Source organism: Somniosus microcephalus, chromosome 2 (genome assembly GCF_052327205.1).
Source record: "Somniosus microcephalus isolate GS21.2 chromosome 2, FLI_Smic_1.0, whole genome shotgun sequence".
Classification (NCBI taxonomy): Eukaryota; Metazoa; Chordata; class Chondrichthyes; order Squaliformes; family Somniosidae; genus Somniosus; species Somniosus microcephalus.
This window is the reverse complement of record NC_140988.1, coordinates 293,059,708-293,080,205: the sequence shown is the minus strand read 5'-3', so window position 1 is coordinate 293,080,205 and position 20,498 is coordinate 293,059,708. Positions and strand designations below refer to the sequence as shown.

Here is a 20,498-nt window from a genome sequence, read left to right as displayed (position 1 = left end):
AAAGTCCTCACATTACAAACTGACAGTTGTGAAATTTTACAGGACATACAATGGACATACAATGCACTTGAACAGGAAAATTTGCTACAGACAGTAAGTTGTAAAAAATAAGTAACTTTTTAAAATATTATGGCTCACAAACAGTTAAGAGTTAAGCCTGAGAGCAACTGTCTCCGAGGATGAGGTGATAAGTGCAATGCTTAGCATATATGCCATCTAAGCATGTCTAATGGCATAATTGGTGATAGATGGTTTGCCCAAGTGACTTCCCATTATCTTGGCACTGCTTTGTCTCAGAACTGCTCCTGGAACTGACTGCTCTTGGTCGCCATGGTGATGTACTTTGTACAGTAAAAGTATATTATAGGAGGAAGCGCCATCATTCTAGGGAATAGTCTGTTTCAATTTTATTGGACAGGACACCAGGAAAAGAACATGTAAGTTGAAAAGCTTGTGCTTTTTTGTTTCTCCCTCTCTTTTTTTTCTCTTTCACTGTTTTAGCCCCAGGGGTAATATGTCACATCTGTAACAAGGTCACAGAGTTGCCAATAATTTGTGTATGGAACAGAAGTATTCATTTGAATAAAATTGTTGTGCTTAACTGTATACAGAGCAGAGCCTGCTGAAACAGGCAGGATTGCATACATGCATATATGGTGGTGAATACAACAACAACTTGCATTTATACAGTGCCTTTAACATAGTAAAATGTCACAAGGCACATTATAGGAGTGTAATCAGACAAAAGTTTACACTGAGCCAAACAAGGAGACATTAAGTCAAGTGACCAAAAGCTTAGTCAAAGAGGTTTTAGGGAGCGTCTTAAAGGAGGAGAGGCAGAGAGGTTTAGGGAGGGGATTCCAGAGCTTAGGGCCTAGATGGCTGAAGGCATGGCCGCCAATGGTGGGGCGAAGGAAGGAGGACTGCACAAGAGGCTAGAATTAGTTCTCGGATGGTTGTAGGGCTGGAGATTACAGAGATAGTGAGGGGCAAAACCATGGAGGGATTTGAACACAAGGATGAGAATTTTAAAATCGATCAAGGTAGGAACATAGGAACAGGAGTAGGCCATTTAGCCCCTCAAGCCTGTTCTGCCATTCAATGAGGTCATGGCTGATCTGCGACCTATCTTCATATAGCCGCTTTTGCCCCATATCCCTTAATAACTTTGGTTAACAAAACTCTATCAATCTCAGATTTAAAATTAACAATTGATCTAGCAACAATTGCCATTTGCAGAAGAGAGTTCCAAATTTCTACCACCCTTTGTGTGTAGAAGTGTTTCCTAATTTCACTCCTGAAAGGTCTGGTTCTAATTTTTAGGCTATGCTCCCTAGTCCTAGACTCCCCAACTAGTGGAAATAGTTTCTCTCTATCTACCCTATCTGTTCCCCTTAATATCTTGAAAATTTTGATCAAATTACCCCTTAATCTTCTAAATTCTGGGGAATACAACCCTAATTTGTGTAATTTCTCCTCATAACTTAACCCTTGGAGTCCGGGTATCATTCTGGTAAACCTACGCTGCACTCCCTCCGAGGCCAATATATCCTTCCTAAGGTGTGGTGCCCAGAAGTGCTCACAGTACTCCAGGTGTGGTCTAACCAGGGCTTTGTATAGCTACAGCATTACTTCTACCCCTTTGTATTCTACTTCTCTGGTTATAAAAGCCAGCATTTCTTTAGCCTTTTGATTATTTACTGTACCTGTTCATGACATTTTAATGATCTATGCACCTGGACCCCCAAGTCTCTTTGGACATCCACTGTTATTAACATTTCACCATTTAGAAAGTACTCTGTTCTATCCTTTTTAGGTCCAAAGTGGATGACCTCACATTTGCCTACATTAAAATTCATTTGCCACAGTTTTGCCCATTCACTTAATCTATCAATATCCCTTTGTAATTTTATGGTTCATCTACACTGCCTACAATGCCGCCTACCTTTGTGTCATTGGCAAATTTGGATATGTGTCTTTCTATCCCATCATCTAAGTCATTAATAAATATGGTGAATAGTTGAGGTCCCAACACAGATCCCTGTGGGACACCACTAGTCACATTCTGTTAATTAGAGTACCTGCCCATTATCCTTACTCTCTGTCTCCTGCCGCTCAGCCAATTTCTGAACCAGGTCAATAATTTGCCTTCAATTCCATGGGCTTCAACTTTAGTTAACAGTCTCTTATGCGGGACTTTATCAAATGCCTTCAGGAAGCCCATATAAATAACATCGATAGGCAATCCCCTATCCACTACTTTAGTCACCTCCTCAAAAAATTCAACCAGGTTTGACAGGCATGACCTACCTTTCTCTAATCCATGCTGGCTTTCTCTGATCAGCTGAAGATTTTCAAGCTGTTCAGTCACTCTATCCTTAATTATAGACTCTAGTAACGTCCTGACAACAGATGTTAGGCTAATGGGTCTAAATTCCCTGGTTTCCCTCTCTCACCATTCTTAAATAGCGGAGTGACATGTGGGTCAGCGAGGACAGGGTGATGGGTGAATGGGACTTGGTAAGAGTTAGGATACAAGCAGATGGGTTTTGGATGAGCTCTAGTTTATGGACAGTGGAAGATGGGAGATCGGCCAGGAAAACATTGGAATACACTCAACATGCTGTATTGATTGATCTGTAGCACAGCATTATGGCTCGACCTGTAATTTAGTGATAAGCTGCTTTCCTTCTGTATCAATAAATTGTTTTTTATTGTACCTATCTGTGTCCAGCACTCCATTCAACTTGGTAGCAAAAAAGAGGATTAGTGGCTGTGCTGGATGAAAGATGTGGTAGACATTAAAATATTTGGCTAAAAATATTGAGCATCGGTCTTCCTGTGGCCTCAAGTAGAAAGGCACAACCAGAGTTACTGAGAAGCACATAAACCAGGAGCTGTCATACTGCGACAAAACCCGAGGAGTGAGATTTGCAGTTGTGAGTCAGCCACATATCCGAGGGCAGTTACATAGAAACATAGAAGATAGGAGCAGGAGTAGGCCATTTGACCCCTCGAGCCTGTTCCGCCATTTAATGAGATCATGGATGATCATCCAAATTCAGTACCCTGTCCCTGCTTTCTCCCCATATCCCTTGATCCCTTTAGCCTTAAGAAATATATTTAATGAATTGGCCTCAACTGCCTTCTGTGGTAGAGAATTCCACAGGTTCACCACTTTCTGGGTGAAGAAATTCCTCCTCATCTCAGTCCTAAATGGCTTACCCCTTATCCTTAGACTGTGACCTCTGGTTCTGGACTCCCCCGCCATCGGGAACATCCTTCCTGCATCTAGTCTGTCGAGTCCTGTTAGAATTTTATAAGTTTCAATGAGATCCCCTCTCATTCTTCTAAACTCTAGCAAATATAAGCTTAATCGACCCAATCTCTCTTCATAAGTCATTCCTGCCATCCCAGGTATCACTCTGGTGAATCTTTGCTGCACTCCCCCCATGGCAAGAACATCCTTCCTCAGATAAGGCAACCAAAACTGCACACAATACTCAAGGTGTGGTCTCACCAAGGCCCTGTACAACTGCAGCAAGACATCGTTGCTTCTGTACTCGAATCCTCTCGCTATGAAGGCCAACATACCATTTACCTTCTTCACTGCCTGCTGCACCTGCATGCTTACCTTCAGCGACTGGTGCACAAGGACACCCAGGTCTCATTGCACTTTCCCTTTTCCCAATCTATTGCCGTTCAGATAATAATCTGTCTTCCTGTATTTGCCACCGAAGTGGATAACCTTGTATTTATCCACATTATACTGCATCTGCCATGCATCTGCCCAATCACCCAACCTGTCCAAATCATACTGGGGTTTCTCTGCATCCTCCTCACAGCACACATGCCCACCCAGCTTTGTGTTGTCTGCAAACTTGGAGATATTGGGCTAGATTTTCAGTTGCTTGCGCCAGCAGTTAGCGCCTTAAGAGAAGTGATTTCCGGGCGCTATGCGTGAAGCGCCCGGGCGCAGCGCAGTTTGCGCCCCGCCCCAAATTAAGTTGCCCGTTAGCGCCGGCGCAAAGTTTAGCGCCCGCCCGGATGCGCGCGCAGAAAATGACGTCACATCCTCGTGCAACGCCCTTTGGCCGCCCCGATTGCAAACTTCAGTCGGACCGCCCCATTGTGCGGCGGGCGGCCGGAGCGTTTGGAAAAAGGAACGCAACACAACCAGCGCGGGCCCCGGGGGGCGCTAATTAAAGGGAACGTCCTCTCCAGTATAAAGGCCATCCTTTTTTCAGAAAACAGTCTTGTGCAACGCATTTCTGGAGACACAACAAGGAGGATAGCTAACTGGTTTCAAGCAGCAAGAGCCAGGTATTTTTGGACTCAGGCAACAGCGCTGCAAGTGGCCATTTGGAAATTAGAGTGTTTGCCAGGATTTGATGGGGGTTGCATGGGGTGCCAACGCGGAGCTGCAGCTCCATGTCCGTAGGGCTCGCAGACGCATTGTGAGAGGGGCAGCCCTGGCTAGAGGCAGAGGGGGCTACAGGCGTCGGCCACGTAGGCCTTACCCAGTCAGGCTATACCGCCAGCAGCGCTCCTACCTAAACATGAGTGCCGCGCGATGTGTTAAAAGGCTCCGATTCCGAAAGGGGGTGATTGCAGAGATCTGCCACCTGCTTCGCCGAGATCTGCGGCCAAAGCTCAGGTGCAGGACGTCTCTGTCGGTGGAAGTGAAGGTGACAGTGGCATTGAACTTCTATGCCACCGGCTCCTTCCAATACGCTGCTGGGGACATAGCAAACATCTCCCAGTACGGCGCGCATCACTGCATCCGCCAGGTGACCGAAGCACTGTTCAGAAGGAGAAGCCAATTCATCTCCTTCCCCATGGCCCTGGAGAGCCAGCATCAGCGCGCATTGGGATTTTCCAGACTCGGGGAATTCCCCTTGGTGCAGGGCGCCATTGACTGTACGCATGTGGCTTTGCGGGCCCCTCTGGAGCATGGCGAGCAGTATCGCAACAGGAAGGGCTACCATTCTCTGAATGTGCAGCTGGTCTGTGACCACAAGCAGCGCATCATGGCAGTCAATGCCAGCTTCCCAGGCAGCAGCCACGATGCCTTTATCCTGCGGCAGAGTACTGTGCATGACATGTTCCAGGCACAGCCTCCCCCAAGAGGATGGCTACTCGGGGACAAAGGCTATCCTTTGTGCACCTGGCTCATGACCCCGCTCCGCGCGCCCAGGACCGCTGCTGAAGAGGCCTACAACGAGAGCCATCAAACCACCCGCAACATCATCGAGCTAACTATTGGGGTCCTCAAGCAGCGCTTCCGCTGCCTTGATCGCTCCGGAGGAGCTCTCCAGTATTCGCCGGACCGGGTCTCCCAATTTGTGGTGGTTTGCTGCATGCTACACAACCTGGCTATCCGCAGGACTCAGGCACTGCCACCTGACGTTGGACCAGCACCTCAGGAGGTGGAGCAGGAGGAGCATGAGGAGGAGGAGGAGGAGGAGGAGGAGGAGCAGGAGTACGTTCCCAGGAGGGAGCGACCAGGGCCAAGGGCCGCACGACGCCACCTTATTACACGGTACTTCTAAGCCCCCTGTCAGGGAATGGCCAGGGGCCATGAGGGAAGATGAATGCAGCCGCTCCGCAAGCCCTCAGCCGGCGAAGCCAACAAACACTAAGAAGAACAACCATGGAGACTGCATGAATAAAGATAATTTTTTATTACACAAAAATGAAAAGCCCTTCCCACATGAATCCCCAAAAACAATAAACGGGCCCCACAAAAAGCCCAACAAACGACTCACTCCCACAAACTGGGGAGGAGCCACTCCACCTTTATTGAAACCGGGCCTCAACGTCGGCCTAACGCAAAAAAAAAGCCCTCCAAAAGCACAACCATGGGCAAAATAAAGATGGCCACCACCATATTAAAGGAAAGCTGGCCACACCCTCTACTGAGTGGCCCGCGAGGGCGAGACCTTGGCCAGCATTTTGCCTCCCCTGCCCTGCCTGCTGCTCCTTCGCAAGCTCTGCCCAGTGGCTGCTGCGAGGCTGGGGGAAGGCGCCTGAGGCTCAGATGCCCTTCCGCCAGATGCCGCTGGGGGGCGGCCTACACGGCGTTTGGGCCTCGAGGGGCCGTCTCCTGAGTGGCGCACCTGAGCCTGGCCACCATCAGCTGCAGCCGCTTGCCCTTGACGCCCCAGAGGGGGAATGGCGGCGACGGATGGCGCAATGTGGGCCAGCTGGCGTCTGGGATGCGCTGGCTGGTGCTGTGGCGCGGTGGCACTCGGCCGGGCCCGCACTGCAGGATCCGCAGCAATCAGCCGACGGCCGGCTTGCTGGGATGGTCCAGCGCGGCGCCTGCCCTGGCGATGCCTGCCTGAGACAGCGCGTGTGGCAGCAGTGAGTGGCCCTGTGGTCCTGGTGTGCGCGCGCATCACATCCGCCAGGGTCTTGACGGCATCAGTTAGCATGCGGCCAGTCGCGGCAGTTGCTGCCCCGAACTCGCGCACACTGGTCGCCAGCGACTCGATGGCCTCAGGCATGCGCCCCACCACGCTCATGAGCTCCGTGTGGTGCCGGTCCGAGTCGTCGGCCATCTGATCGAGCTTCCGCACCTCCTCCGAAGTGAAGGTGTCCGGACTGGAGTCGCGACTCTCCCGCTGGGGAGGAGGGGGCCGAACTAGGGGACCCTTGCCGCGTTGGTGACGGCGAGTGTGCCGAGCAGCAGCACTCCCCTCTGATCCTTCCCCCCTTTGGGGGGAAGGCCGCGGGCCACGCGCACGGCTGCTGGGTGGCTGGACGCCACTGGTCCCAGAAGCTGCATTGCCCTGCGACAGTTCCTCCAGGCACTCGTCCAGTGAGGAGGTGTCAAGCATTTCCTCCTCTCCTGCGGGACGTGACTGTTCCCCCGAAGGTCCGGCTTGCTCCTCCTCCTCCTCCTGGTTGGAGGTGCTGTCACTGGCAGCCTCAGGGTCCTGGTCGTCACCAGCTGAAAGCAGGAATGCACAAGAGTAGCTTCAGAGTGAGGAGACGGCGTCAGCGAGGGAGTTAGGACTGGTGGGATTCAGCGCATTGGTGGGACAGTGGCAAAGGAGGTAGCTCGGATGGGCCAGTGCGACGCGAGAGGGCCAAAAGGCGAGGTCCTTACCATTGCCGGGCAGTGGAGGGTCGGATACACCGCACGCTGTGGGGACAATCACACGGGCTCCCATGAGCACACACACGCGCTCCTCCAGCCGAGTGAGCTTCTGCAGCTTGGCGCGGCCACCCCTGGCACGGGCCTGGCGATTAAACGCTACTTTAGCCTGCAAGAGAAAGGACGGGCTGTAAGTGCGCAGTGAAGCCCTGATGTAGTGTGCACTGCCTCCCATGGTGGAATAGCTTGGACAGAGTGAAGCCCTGATGTAGTGTGCACTGCCTCCCATGGTGGAATAGCTTGGCCAAAGTGTAGAGTGCCGAATGGCCATTTGATGCTCATGACTGTCCCAATGCTGCTGGCTGAGGGCTGGCCAAAAGGACTTTCAGGTCCCTTTGCCCATCATGTCAGGTGTACATGCAAGAATGAGGAGGAGACTGGAAAGGCTACTCACCCTCACAATCCTGGTCAGATCGTTGTATTTCTTACGGCATTGTTTGTGGGTCCTGGGGGCCTCGCCGGTGAACGTCACCCTCTGGGCGATCTGCTTCCAGGCTTTGGTGTAGTCGTGGTGGGTTGGATTCCTCCCACTCTCTGGAAACAAGATCTTGCGCCTCACCTCCAGAGCTGTGACCATTATGTCCAGATCACCCTCTGAGAAGCGCAGGGCACGCTGACGGGCCTTCTCTGGCGTTGCCATGACTCCCTGGGGCTGAGCAGTAGTGTTGAGGCCTCTTTGCAAGGCTGCAGTGTGCAGGGCGTGGCAGCAGACCAATTCGTCCCTTCCCCCTTTAAGAGCTGGTCGGCACCACGGGGTCTGCTGTCAGTGCAAAAATGACCGCACCCGTGCTGCGCCCCGCCTGGGCGCTATCCCTCTGGACCGCCGGCTTAGCGCCTAAAGAGAGTAGTGGAACGCCTCTTTTAGCGCTCCACCAACCTCTTAGGGCGAAGCCACTGAATTCCCGGCAATGGGGCGCTACTTTGGGGCGGGCGCTAACTTCGGGCGGGCGCTAAAGCTAGCGCCCCAAAACTGCCTATACTGAAAATCTAGCCCATTACATCTAGTTCCCTCGTCTAGATCATTAATATACATTGTGAATAGCTGGGGTCCTAGCACAGATCACTGCAGTACCCCACTAGTCACTGCCTGTCACTCGGAAAAAGACCCATTTATTTCAACTCTTTGCTTCCTGTCTTCCAACCAGTTCTCTATCCAAGTCAGTAACTTATCCCCAATCCCATGTGCTTTAACTTTACACACCAATCTCTTATGCGGGACATTATCGAAAGCCGTCTGAAAGTCCAAATACACCACATCCACTGGTTCTCCCTTATCTATTCTACCAGTTACATCCTCAAAAAATTCCAGTAGATTAGTCAAGCATGATCCTGTCACTGTTTTCCAAGTGCTCTGCTATTACATTTTTATAATGGACTCTAGCATTTTGCTCACTACCGATGTCAGTCTTACCAGTCTATAATTCCCCATTTTCTCTCTACCACATTTTTTAAATAGTGAGGTGTCATTAGCTACCCTCCACTCCATGGGAACTGTTCCAGAGTCTATAGAATTTTGGAACATGACCAGCAATGCATCTACTATTTCTAGGGCCACTTCCTTAAGTACCCTAGGGTATAGATTATCAGGCCCTGAGGATTTATCGGCCTTCAATCCCGCCAATTTCCCTAACACCATTTCCCTACAAATACTGATTTCATTCAATTCCTCCCTCTCATTAGACCTTATGTTCCCTGACATCTCTGGGAGGTTATTTGTGTCCTTCTTTGTGAAGACAGAACCAAAGTATGTATTTAATTGATCTGCCATTTCTTTGTTCCCCATTATAAGATCCCCTGATTCTGACTGCAAGGGACCTACACTTGACTTCACCAATCTTTTTCTCTTCACATATCTATAGAAGCTTTTACAGTCAGTTTTTATGTTCCTTGCAAGCTTACTCTCATTCTATTTCCCCCCTCTTAATTAATCCCTTTGTCCTCCTTTGCTGAATCCTAAACTGCTCCCAATCCTCAGGTTTGCTGCTTTTTCTGGCCAATTTATATGTCCTCTCCTTGGATCTTATGCTATCCCTAATTTCCCTAGTTAGCCACGGTTGAGTAACCGTTTTTGTTTTATTTTTATGCCAAACAGGGATGAAGAAATTCTGTAGTTCATCCATGCGATCTTTAAATGTTTGCCATTGCCTATCCACCGTCAACCCTTTAAATAATGCTCCCCAATCCAACCTAGCCAACTTGTGCCTCATACCATCATAGTTTCCTTTATTTAAATTCAGGACCCTAGTCTCTGAGTCAACTACTTCACTTTCCATCTTAATGAAGAATTCCATCATATTATGATCGCTCCTCCCCAAGGGGCCTCGGACAACAAGATTGCTAATTAATCCTTTCTCATTACATAATATCCAGTCTAAGATGGCCTGATCTCTCATTGGTTCCTCAACATATTGGTCCAGGAAGCCATCCAATATACACTCTAGGAATTCCTCCTCCACAGTATTATTACTAACTTGATTAGCCCAAGCTATATGTAGATTTAAGTCACCCATGATAACTGCTGTGCCCTTATTGCACTCGTCTCTAATTTTCCGTTTAATGCCATTACTATTTGGGGGGTCTGTATACAACTCCCACTAACCTTTTCTGCCCCTTGGTATTTCTCAGCTCTACCCATTCAGATTCCACATCATCAGAGCTAATATCCTTCCTTACTATTGTGTTAATCTGCTCTTTAACCAGCAATGCTACCCCATCTCCTTTTCCTCTTTGCCTGTCCTTCCTGAATATTGAATACCCTGGATGTTGAATTCCCAGCCTTGGTCATCCTGGAGCCATGTCTCCATAACCCCAATCATATGATATCCGTTTACATCCATTCGTGCAGCTAATTCATCCACCTTATTAGGAATTCTCCTCGCATTAAGACACAAAGCCTTCAGGCTTGTTTTTTTTAACACTCTTAGTCCTTTTAGAATTATTATTTACTGCGGCCATGTTTGATTTACTCCCTTGATTTCTCTGCCTCCACTTTTGCTTTTCTCCTTCCTGTCTTTTGCTTCTATCCTTGCTTCCCTTTCCCCTGTCTCCCTGCACAGGTTCCCAACCCCCTGCCATTTTAGTTTAAACCCTCCCCAAGAGGACGAGCAAACACTCCCCCTAAGTTGCACTCTTAACGTGGGGTGCAGTCTGGTGAAAGCCAGCCTGTACTTTATTCTGAGTTTCATGACCCATTACTGCCATGTGGCTGCTTTAAATCACAGATACTTTCTTAGATATGGTTAGAGTACTGAGTTGCTTCACCTGTCACCTTCAGGAAGAAGCACTGACAGCCAATCATCTTTCAAAAGCCACCTCAAAGAGGTAATTTCACATGGGGAAGCAAGTGCTGAAGTATAAAAGCAGATTGTGCACAGCCCTTTTGGCAAAAAAAAGGAAGGTTTTCAAGCTAAAGGAAAGTTTGATGGTATGCTGTAAACTCTTTTTACATTTTAAGATATTCCGTTCTTTTCAATCATTCAAATTATACAGTTGGTCCGAGGTGGTGAGCAGCATTCCAGTCCTCAATTTGAGCACCATATATGGAGTCCTACTTTCTCAACTGCAAAATGATACAAGCAGCCAATGGAAACATTGTGGAAATAGAGACAATGCTGTATGCTTTATTAATGTATTTTTCTCACCTGGCTCATTTTCTCTTTCATTTTTTCCTTCTTTCTCTTCTTTTTCTTTTCAGTGTAGATGTCAGCCTTGGTTTAGAGGGAGCACTCTCACCTCTGAGTCAGATGGTTGTGGGTTCAAGCCCCACTCCAGAGTCTTGAGCACATAATCTAGGTTGAAACGTCAGCGCAGTACTGAGAGAGTGCCGCACTGTCGGGGGCGTCGTCCTTTGGATGAGACATTAAACTGATAGGAGTCAGCCCTCTCAGGGGGAATTAGTCAATAACTCCATTATCATTGTATCATGCGACTAGCAGGATGGTGGAAGGTGAACTGGGTGGACCTTGGGCATTTTTCAATAGCAATTCCTATGTTCCTATGTAAAAGATCCCATGGAACTATTTTGAAGAAAAGCAAGGGAGATTTCCTGCTGTGCTAGCCAATATTTATACCTCAACCAACACCACTAAAACAAATTATTTGTTCATTATCTCACTGGTATTTACATACGAACATACGAATTAGGAACAGGAGTACTCGGCCCTCAAACCTGCTCCATCATTCAATAAGATCATGGCTGATCTGATTACTCCACATTCCCGCCTACACCAGATAACCTTTCACCACCTTGCTTACCAAGAATCTATCTACCGCTGCCTTAAAATATTCAAAGACTCTGCTTCCACCGCCCTCTAAGGAAGAGAGTTCCAAAGACTCATGACCCTCTGTGAGAAAAAAATTCTCCTCATCTCTGTCTTAAATGGGTGACCCCTTATTTTTAAACAGTGACTCCTAGTTCTAGATTCTCCCACAAGAGGAAACATCCTCTCCATATCCACCCTGTCAAGGCCCCTCAGGATCTTATATGTTTCAATCAAGTCACCTCTTACTCTTCTAAACTCCAGCGGATACAAGCCTAGCCTGTCCAACCTTTCCTCATAGGACAACCCACCCATTCCAGGTATTAGTCTAGTAAACATTCTCTGAACTGCTTCCAACGCATTTACATCCTTCCTTAAATAAGGAGACCAATACTGTACACAGTACTCCAGATGTGGTCTCACCAATGCCCTGTATAACTGAAGCATAGCCTCCCTACTTTTGTATTCAATTCCCCTCGCAATAAACAATAACATTCTATTAGCTTTCCTAATTATTTGCTGTACCTGCATACTAACCTTTTGCAATTCATGCACTAGGACACCCAGGTTCCCCTGCATCTCAGAGCTCTGCAATCTCTCACCATTTAGATAATATGCTTCTTTTTTATTCTTCCTGCCAAAATGGACAATTTCACATTTTCCCACATTATACTCCATTTGCAAGATCTTTGCCCACTCACTTAACCTATCTATATCCCTGTGTAGCCTCCTTATGTCCTCTTCACAATTTACTTTCCTATCTATCTTTGTTTCATCAGCAAATTTAGCAACCATACCTTCGGTCCCTTCATCCAAGTCATTTATATAAATTGTAAAAAGTTGAGGCCCCAGCACTGATCCCTGTGGCACATCACTCGTTACATCTTGCCAACCAGAAAATGACCCAGTTATGCTAACTCTCTGTTTCCTGTTAGCTAGCCAATCTTCTATCCATGCCAATATGTTACCCCCTACACTGTGAGCTTTTATTTTCCACAATAAGCTTTGATGTGGCACCTTATCAAACGCCTTCTGGAAATCTAAGTACAGTACATCCACCGGTTCCCCTTTATCCACAGTACATGTTACTTCCTCAAAGAACTCCAATAAATTGGTTAATCTTGATTTCCCTTTCACAAAACCATGTTGACTCTGCCTGATTACCTTGAACTTTTCTAAGTGCCCTGCTATAAAGTCTTTAATAATAGCTTCTAACATCTTCCTTATGACAGATGTTAAGCTAACTGGCCTGTAGTTTCCTGATTTCTGTCCCTCCCTTTTTGAATAAAGGAGTTACATTCGTTATTTTCCAATCTAATGGAACCTTCCCCGAATCTAGGTAATTTTGAAAAATTAAAACCAATGCATCAACTATCTCACGAGCCACTTCTTTCAAGTCCCTAGGATGAAGCGCATCAGGACCCGGGGACTTGTCAGCCCAGAGCTCCAACAATTTGCTCAGTACCACTTCCCTGGTAATTGTAATTTTTTTGAGTTCCTCCCTTCCTTCCATTTCCTGATTTAGAGCTATTTCTGGGATGTTACTTGTATCCTCTATAGTGAAGACCGATGCAAAATACCTGTTCAATTCAACTGCCATCTCCTTATTTTCCATTATTAATTCCCCAGACTCACTTTTTATAGGGCCAACGCTCACTTTGTTAACTCTTTTCTTTTTAAAATATCTATAGAAACTCTTACTATCTGTTTTTATATTTCTAGCTAGCTTTCTCTCGTACTCTAATTTTTCTCTCCTTATTAACCTTTTAGTCATTCTTTGCTTTTTTTTATATTCTGTCCAATCTTCTGACCTGCCACCCATCTTTGCGCAATTATATGCTTTTTCTTTAAGTTTGATACTATCTTTAACTTTTTTAGTTAACCACGGATGGTGGGTCCTCCCCTTGGAATTTTTCTTTCTCATTGGAATGTATATATTCTGTGTATTCTGAAATATCCCCTTAAATGTCTGCCACAGCAACTCTATTGACCTATCCCTTAACCTAATTTGCCAGTTCACTTTAGCTAGCTCTGCTTTCATGCCCTCATAATTACCCTTATTTAAGTTTAAATTACTAGTCTTGGACCCACTCTTCTCTCCCTCAAACTGAATGTAAAATTCAATCATATTATGATCGCTTCTACCTAGGGGTGCCTTCACTATGAGGTCATTAATTAATCCTATCTCGTTGCACAATACCAGGTCTAGTATAGCCTGCTCTCTGGTTGGCTCCAGAATGTGCTGTTCTAAGAAACTATCCCCAAAACATTTTATGAACTCCTCATCTAGGCTACCTTTGCCCATCTGATTTTCCCAGTCTATATGTAAATTATAATCCGCCATGATTATTGCCATACCTTTCTGACAAGCTCCCACTATTTCTTCCTTTATACTCCATCCTACCGTGTGGTTACTGTTAGGGGGCCTGTACTGTTTGTGGGACCTTGCTGTGCTCAAATTGCCTGCCGCGTTTTCCTACATTGCAACAGTAACTACACTTAAAAAAAATACTTTATTGGTTGTAAAACACTTTGGGACGTCCTGAAAGGCACTATATAAATTCAAGTTCTTTCTTTTATTATCTTCTTGTTTAGTGTGTGTCTTCTGCTTTTTATTTCTTTTTTTCCTGCTTCTGTCTTCATGGAATAATTGCTACTGTTGTGATTTTCTTTTCCTTTCTCTGGTTTATCATCATCATCTAGATATCTTCTTGCTCTTCCCTTGGGGAACAGTATGCAGTAGTGGAAGGATTCACAGGCCAATAACAGTCTGTGACATGACTGGTCCTTCCATGTCTTTATACCAGCTGATAGGGTGGTTAGTCCTATAGGGAGGCTTTTATGGGCTCCCACAACCCATATGATGAGTATCCCATTGCTTGTCAACCCAGACTTCAGAGCTGGAGCTCTGACTCCACTTGCAGGTTTCTGTCTGGAGTGGGGGTTTGAACACTGCACCTTCTAACTCAGAGGCAAGAATGATACCACTAAGCCAAGAGGTTCACTCCTCCTTTCTCTGGGTAGAAAACAAGATAAAGCAAAAAAAAGTTATGGAGGTGAAGCGATCGCAGAATCCATAGCATCTACTGAGCTGTATGCGAATGCTTGATTAAAATCTATGCAAACCATTAACAAGGAGTTTAAATTCTGACTGTTTATTATACTTATCAGCTGAAATGGTCATGAATGGGGGTGGATAATTAAATACCTAATGGGAGGAGGAGGCTCCATGGACATCCCCATTCTCAATGTTGGCAGAGCCCAGCACACACGAGTGCAAAAGACAAGACATTTGTAAATATCTTCAGTCAGAAGTACTGAGTGGATGTTCCATCTCGGCCTCTTACTGAAGTCCCCACCATCACAGAAGCCAGTCTTCAGCCAATTCGATTCACTCCACGTGATATCAAGAAAGGGCTGAGTGCACTGGATACAACAAAGTTTATGGGCCCCAACAACATCCCGGCTGTCGTGCTGGAGACTTATACTCCAGAACTAGCCACATCTCTAGCCAAGCTGTTCCAGCACGCTACAACACTGGCATCTACCCTACAATGTGGAAAACTGGCCAAGTTTATCCTGTCCACAAAAAGCAGGACAAATCCAATCCAGCCAATTAATGCACCATCAGTCTACTCTCAATCATCAGCAAAGTGATGGAAGGTGTCGTTGACAGTGTTATCAAGCGGCACTTACTCACCAATAACCTGCTTACCGATGCTTAGGTTGGGTCCCGCCAGGACCACTCGGCTCTGAACCTCATTACAGCCTTGGTCCAAACATGAACAAAGGAGCTGAATTCCAGAGGTGAGGTGAGAGTGACTACCCTTGACATCAAGGCAGCATTTGACTGAGTGTGGCATCAAGGAGCCCTAATAAAACTGAAGTCAGCAGGAATCAGGGGGAAAACTCTTCACTGGCTGGAATCATACCTAGCATAAAGGAAGATGGTTGTGGTTGTTGGAGGCCAATCATTGAGCAGCTCCAGGACATCGCTGCAGGAGTTCCTCAGGGCAGTGTCCTAGGCCCATTCATCTTCAGCTGCTTCATCAATGACCTTCCCTCCAACATAAGGTCAGAAGTGGGGATGTTCGCTGATAGCTGCAGTGTTTAGTTCCATTCACAACTCCTCAGGTAATGAAGCAGTCCATGCCCACATGCAGCAAGACCTGGACGACATTCAGACTTGGGCTGATAAATAGTAAGTAACATTTGCGCCACACAAGTGCCAGGCAATGACTATTTCCAACAAGCGAGAGTCTAACCACTGCCCCGTGACATTCAATGGCTTTACCATCTCTGAATCCCCCACCAGCAACATTCTGATGGTCGCCATTGACCAGAAACTGAACCGGACCAGCCTCATAGATATTGTGGCTACAAGAGCAAGTTAGAGGCTGGGTATTGTGAGGTGAATGTCTCACCTCCTGACTCCCCAAAGCCTTTCCACCATCTACAAGGCACAAGTCAGGAGTGTGATGGAATACTCTCAGCTTGCCTGGATGAGTGCAGCTCCAACAACACTCAAGAAGCTCGACACCATCCAAGACAAAGCAGCCCGTTTAATTGGCACCCCATCCACCACCTTAAACATTCACTCCCTCCACCACCAGCGTACCATGGCTGCAGTGTATACCATCTCCAAGATGCACTGCAGCAACTTGCCAAGGCTTCTTCGACAGCATCTCCCAAACCTGCAACCTCTACCACCTAGAAGGTGTAGGATTTTGCAATAATTTCAAAATTTCCTACAGTTCTGAAGATTAATTTTGATTAAAGAATACCTGGGTAATATACCTTTAAAAATCCAGGGGATCAAAATGACCACCAGACCGCATGGCAAAAGACAAATGACTTGAAAAGGCAGCTTGTGTGCGTGTCTGTGAAAAAGGTGAAGATCAAAGATGGCTGACCAGACTGCCAATCAAAGGCAGTTCAGGGAGTTTCCCCTCCCTGCAGAGACAATCGATGTGTTTACAGAAGCTGCTACACAAAGGATTAACCATTTGAGACTGGTTTCAGTCTGACCACAAGGACAATGGCTTTCTGTTTACAATACCTTCAAGGCTATTTACTCAAGCCATCACAGACAATGGACACATTTAAACTGCAACTTTATTCAAAGCCATCACAGACAATGAGGACGCACATAAACTGGAAACAGTTTAAATGAATGGGTGATTCATCCAAACTCATTACAAGACAATGGGGCAGTTTGGATCCCTTTTGTTTAGCCCAGATACATCCAGATCTGGGCGGGAACATTTCGGCCCCAAATTGGGGTATAAAAGATAGCTTCTCAGAAGCCATCTCTCTCTCTCTGGCCTCGCCTCTGTGCCCTCTACAATGTGGGAGTCTGCCTGAAGAAGTGGAACACCAGCAGTTTACTTTTAAAATACTGGGGTGTTTTTACTTCGGGGCAGTGAAGATCAAAGATCGCAGGGCACGGGGAAGGCGTTTTCATTGGTGAGCATATATTTTTCTGGCCCTTTACAAGGCAACTTAGGATAGGTATGGGGTGGGAATTAAGTGGGAATTTTGTTAGAACTGTGATTTTAGTCGATCTTCCCTCGTTGTGTCCATTCTCTCCTCCCCTATTTAAGTAACAGTGTTGCACTAGCAGATAAGGCTGTAGTGAACAAGCCACTAAGCAAAGGTGCTGTAGGGAGCAAGGTGTTTGTATATTAAAAGTGCTGTTAAAAGGGGCGTTGCACTGAGCAGAGAAGTGCTCCAGTGGACACTGAGTGGCTGTATTTAAAAGTGCTGTATTTAAATAAAGGAGTGTTGCATTGAGCAAGGAGCACTCTAGTGGACACTGAGTGTACTGCGTTAAGCAAAAGTGCTGTACCAGGCATAAGTGCTGTATCGATTACATTTTAAGTTGTTTCTTTCGTTCTTTTTGCACCCAAACCACGAGTCACGTTTTTCTGTCCACATCACTACCGAATAAGTCCGGCGGTCAGAACCAGGAATAGGGGAGCGCTTCGAAACCGCACGGGGGTCCCTGGAGCAGCTCAGAGGCTTCTGACTGGCCAGAGACAATAACCCAAACCCTGTTCGTTAATTCCTACAAAGGGTAAGGGCAGCAGGCGCATGGGAACACTATCACCTGCAATTCCCCTCCAAGTCACACACCATCCTGACTTGGAAATATATCGCCGTTCCTTCATCATCACTGGGTCAAAATCCTGGAACTCCCTCCCTAACAACACTATGGATGTACCTCCACCATACGGACTGCAGTGGCTCAAGAAGGGATTCACCACTATCTTCTCGAGGGCAATTAGGGATGGGCAATAAATGCTGGCCTTGCCAGCGACGCCCATATCTCATGAATAATTTATAAAAAAATAACACTGCAATTTTAGTAACAGATACAGTAACGTAGAATTCCTTTACCACTAATTGCTAAAATGAGATGAAGGAATTTCATACAAAATCATTAATGTGTTGATTACTAACATTGAACAGTTACTTGCAATTTCAAACCATTGGAGTTCTCAGTTTGTTTCTGAAACAGCACCACGTAATTCTAGGTTGTCGAGCTACCTGAGGACTGATTAATGTTTCACTTCCTGTTTGGTCGTTGTACGAAGATGACAAAGGAAGTTTTGCCACTCAGGTTTGGTCTCATATTTTGCAATCAACTCAACAGTACCAAAACATCAGTAACTGGAGAATTATGATGTTAATTTGTGCCCAAAATATTCCAACAAGATTTTGTAAAGGAATCTGGTTCCTGAAATATTTTAATGTTATCTATCATACAAAGGCTTGACATTAAATTTAAACATAAAATTATTCTTTTCTCTGTAAAATGGTCAGCTTTGCGAGGATGATACAAAGAAGGCACACGACCATTCAGTGAAGGATATGGAGCTCACTGTGTATTTTGTGTAGTCTCACAAATAAAATTAATATTTTATTGTCCACTTTAGTGCCCACACAAAAATTTTGTCCTGTAGCAGCTTGGAGGCAATGGACCCATTTAAATCATAGTCAGTGGGTTGTAAGTGCCTCCAGTGTTATTAAACATATGGCTGTTTCACAGGCAGAATCCCAACAGAACACTTAAATCCGTGGTTTGGCAGCTATGCTACACCATTAAATATTTTTGAGAGGACAGAAAGGATAGCGTTCCTTACTAATATTTGATTTATAAAAACAACACAAAATAGTAAAATGTTTTAAATTAGAAATAGGAACTACAGGGGAACTAGACCCATCTGTAACAATTTAGTACCTGCAGGAATGAGACTCCATAGTTTCAATGATTCCCTTTCTGGGTCGGAGAAGTTGAGTGGCATTGCAGGAACATTAATCTCATCATTAAAAAGGTACTTACGCTTACCAGCCCTAAGTTTCCGCAGTGAATTTAATTGGTAGCTAATGTGCAAATGCAACAAGTCTTATGAAATTCACGCGGAGGTTGAGGGCGAGCTGCTGTTTCCGCGAGGCTAATGGCGGAGCAGCACAAATCGTCCAGCAACTTATGGCAATTCACAATTCACGGGGTATCTATTCTTCGCCACAAGTTGCTGAACGATTTATACAGTAATAATGGTGTGTGCATTAACTCACTGTTATCTTACCAGCAAATTCTGGCCCAATGCAAATCAACTGAGTAATTATCCAAAAATGCACAATTTGCGCACCGTTAATAGTAAATATAAAATAGCACTTTTCCTATGTGTTTAATTGAAAATCCTTCCCAGTCTCAGTAATTGAATGAGTTGGCTGTGGTGAGATCACGAAAATGGTTGAAATAGCCTTATTCAAAAGCTGTAGGATTCCTTGTCTAACAATTACCATGTCAATTCTAAGACAGTTTCATGCAATTTCACTCACCCAATCAGCTATCTCTGTGCACTCAGGCTGACTTACGACCTGAACCAGCACAAAATGTTTGATTAGAATATAAACAATATGTGACCAGGGATAAAGGAATTTGCACTTTATCCCATGACTGAACAAGACAATCTAACCCATGAGTGACAGTCAAAAATGGATCATGAAGGATTTCAGCGTCGAGTCAATCCCACCAATAAAAATGTATGAAATAACTCAATAAAATCAAACAATATTTTTTGCCAAAATCATATATTGCAATATTTACAAACAGGAATGCTATAAAATCTGATAAGGATGTCAATTACTGTACTTACAGAATCTGCACTGCACAGTGAATGCAGGATGTTACAAATATTACTTGTTGGAGTGTCTACATTAATAAACCAAGCCAAAGATGTTATATCTGAGATTATGGTTATACAGGATCATGTTAAATGAGTGTATGGGGGTTTATGTAAGATGTATCAACATCAAAGTTATGTTTGTACCAAGGAAAAGCATGGAGGATGGCATAATTATACAATCTAATAAACGGTAATTATCTATTATTTACCAGTTTCAGTAGAAACTCTTGAAATTGCCAAATTAAAGAAAATAACAAATTTGCTAAATTGCACCCTGCATCACATTGTGATTTAATTTTACACTTAATACCCTTTTTATTTAGTGCATTATTCACAAATGCAGATATTGTAAATGCCAGTGTGAATTTTAATATGAATTTGGGTAAAATGTCCATTTGAATGCATCTGCTTAACAGGCATTAAACGAGTAAAAAGGATGAGACAAATTTAGTGCCCCATTCAATTTTCTGGCAGATTTTGTGCTGGCACCAGAAAATTGCACGAATTTGCAGTTAATTATATTGAAATTAGTCCCCGATGACATTATTCAGGTGTCCACACAATAAAAAAAAGGTATCCAAGGCTTCTTGGGTGTGCTGGTACAGACGTGCATTTAAAGTAAGATGGTAAGATTTATAGAATAGTAAGATTTATAGGGCTACTTTTAGCGCCCTGGAAGAATTAGCACCCACCGCACCAGAAATTGAGTGGTTGCACCCCAGGAGGGAAGTGGGGCGCTACTGGAAGCACCACGCATCCCTCTTGGGGCGCTGTGAGTCAATATTGCGGCGCTACGTGCCTCCCTTCTTCCCCTTCTTAACGGGGAGGGGCCTTGTGTAGTGCGACCCGGGCCCAGCTGGGCCCCCGGGGATCGGGAGTGCC

At 45.6% G+C, this 20,498-nt stretch overlaps 1 protein-coding gene across 1 annotated transcript; it reads right to left on the bottom strand.

The window, feature by feature from the left end:
• Positions 1-293: 293 nt before the first annotated feature.
• LOC147123458 (uncharacterized) lies at positions 294-7,364 on the bottom strand. Its single transcript, XM_085966091.1, has 3 exons — positions 7,115-7,364; positions 6,405-6,955; positions 294-341 (listed from the first exon to the last, which is right to left on the bottom strand). The coding sequence occupies exons 1-3, from the start codon at positions 7,335-7,337 to the stop codon at positions 294-296; spliced, it is 822 nt and encodes a 273-aa protein (XP_085822217.1). The 5' UTR covers positions 7,338-7,364.
• Positions 7,365-20,498: the final 13,134 nt, after the last annotated feature.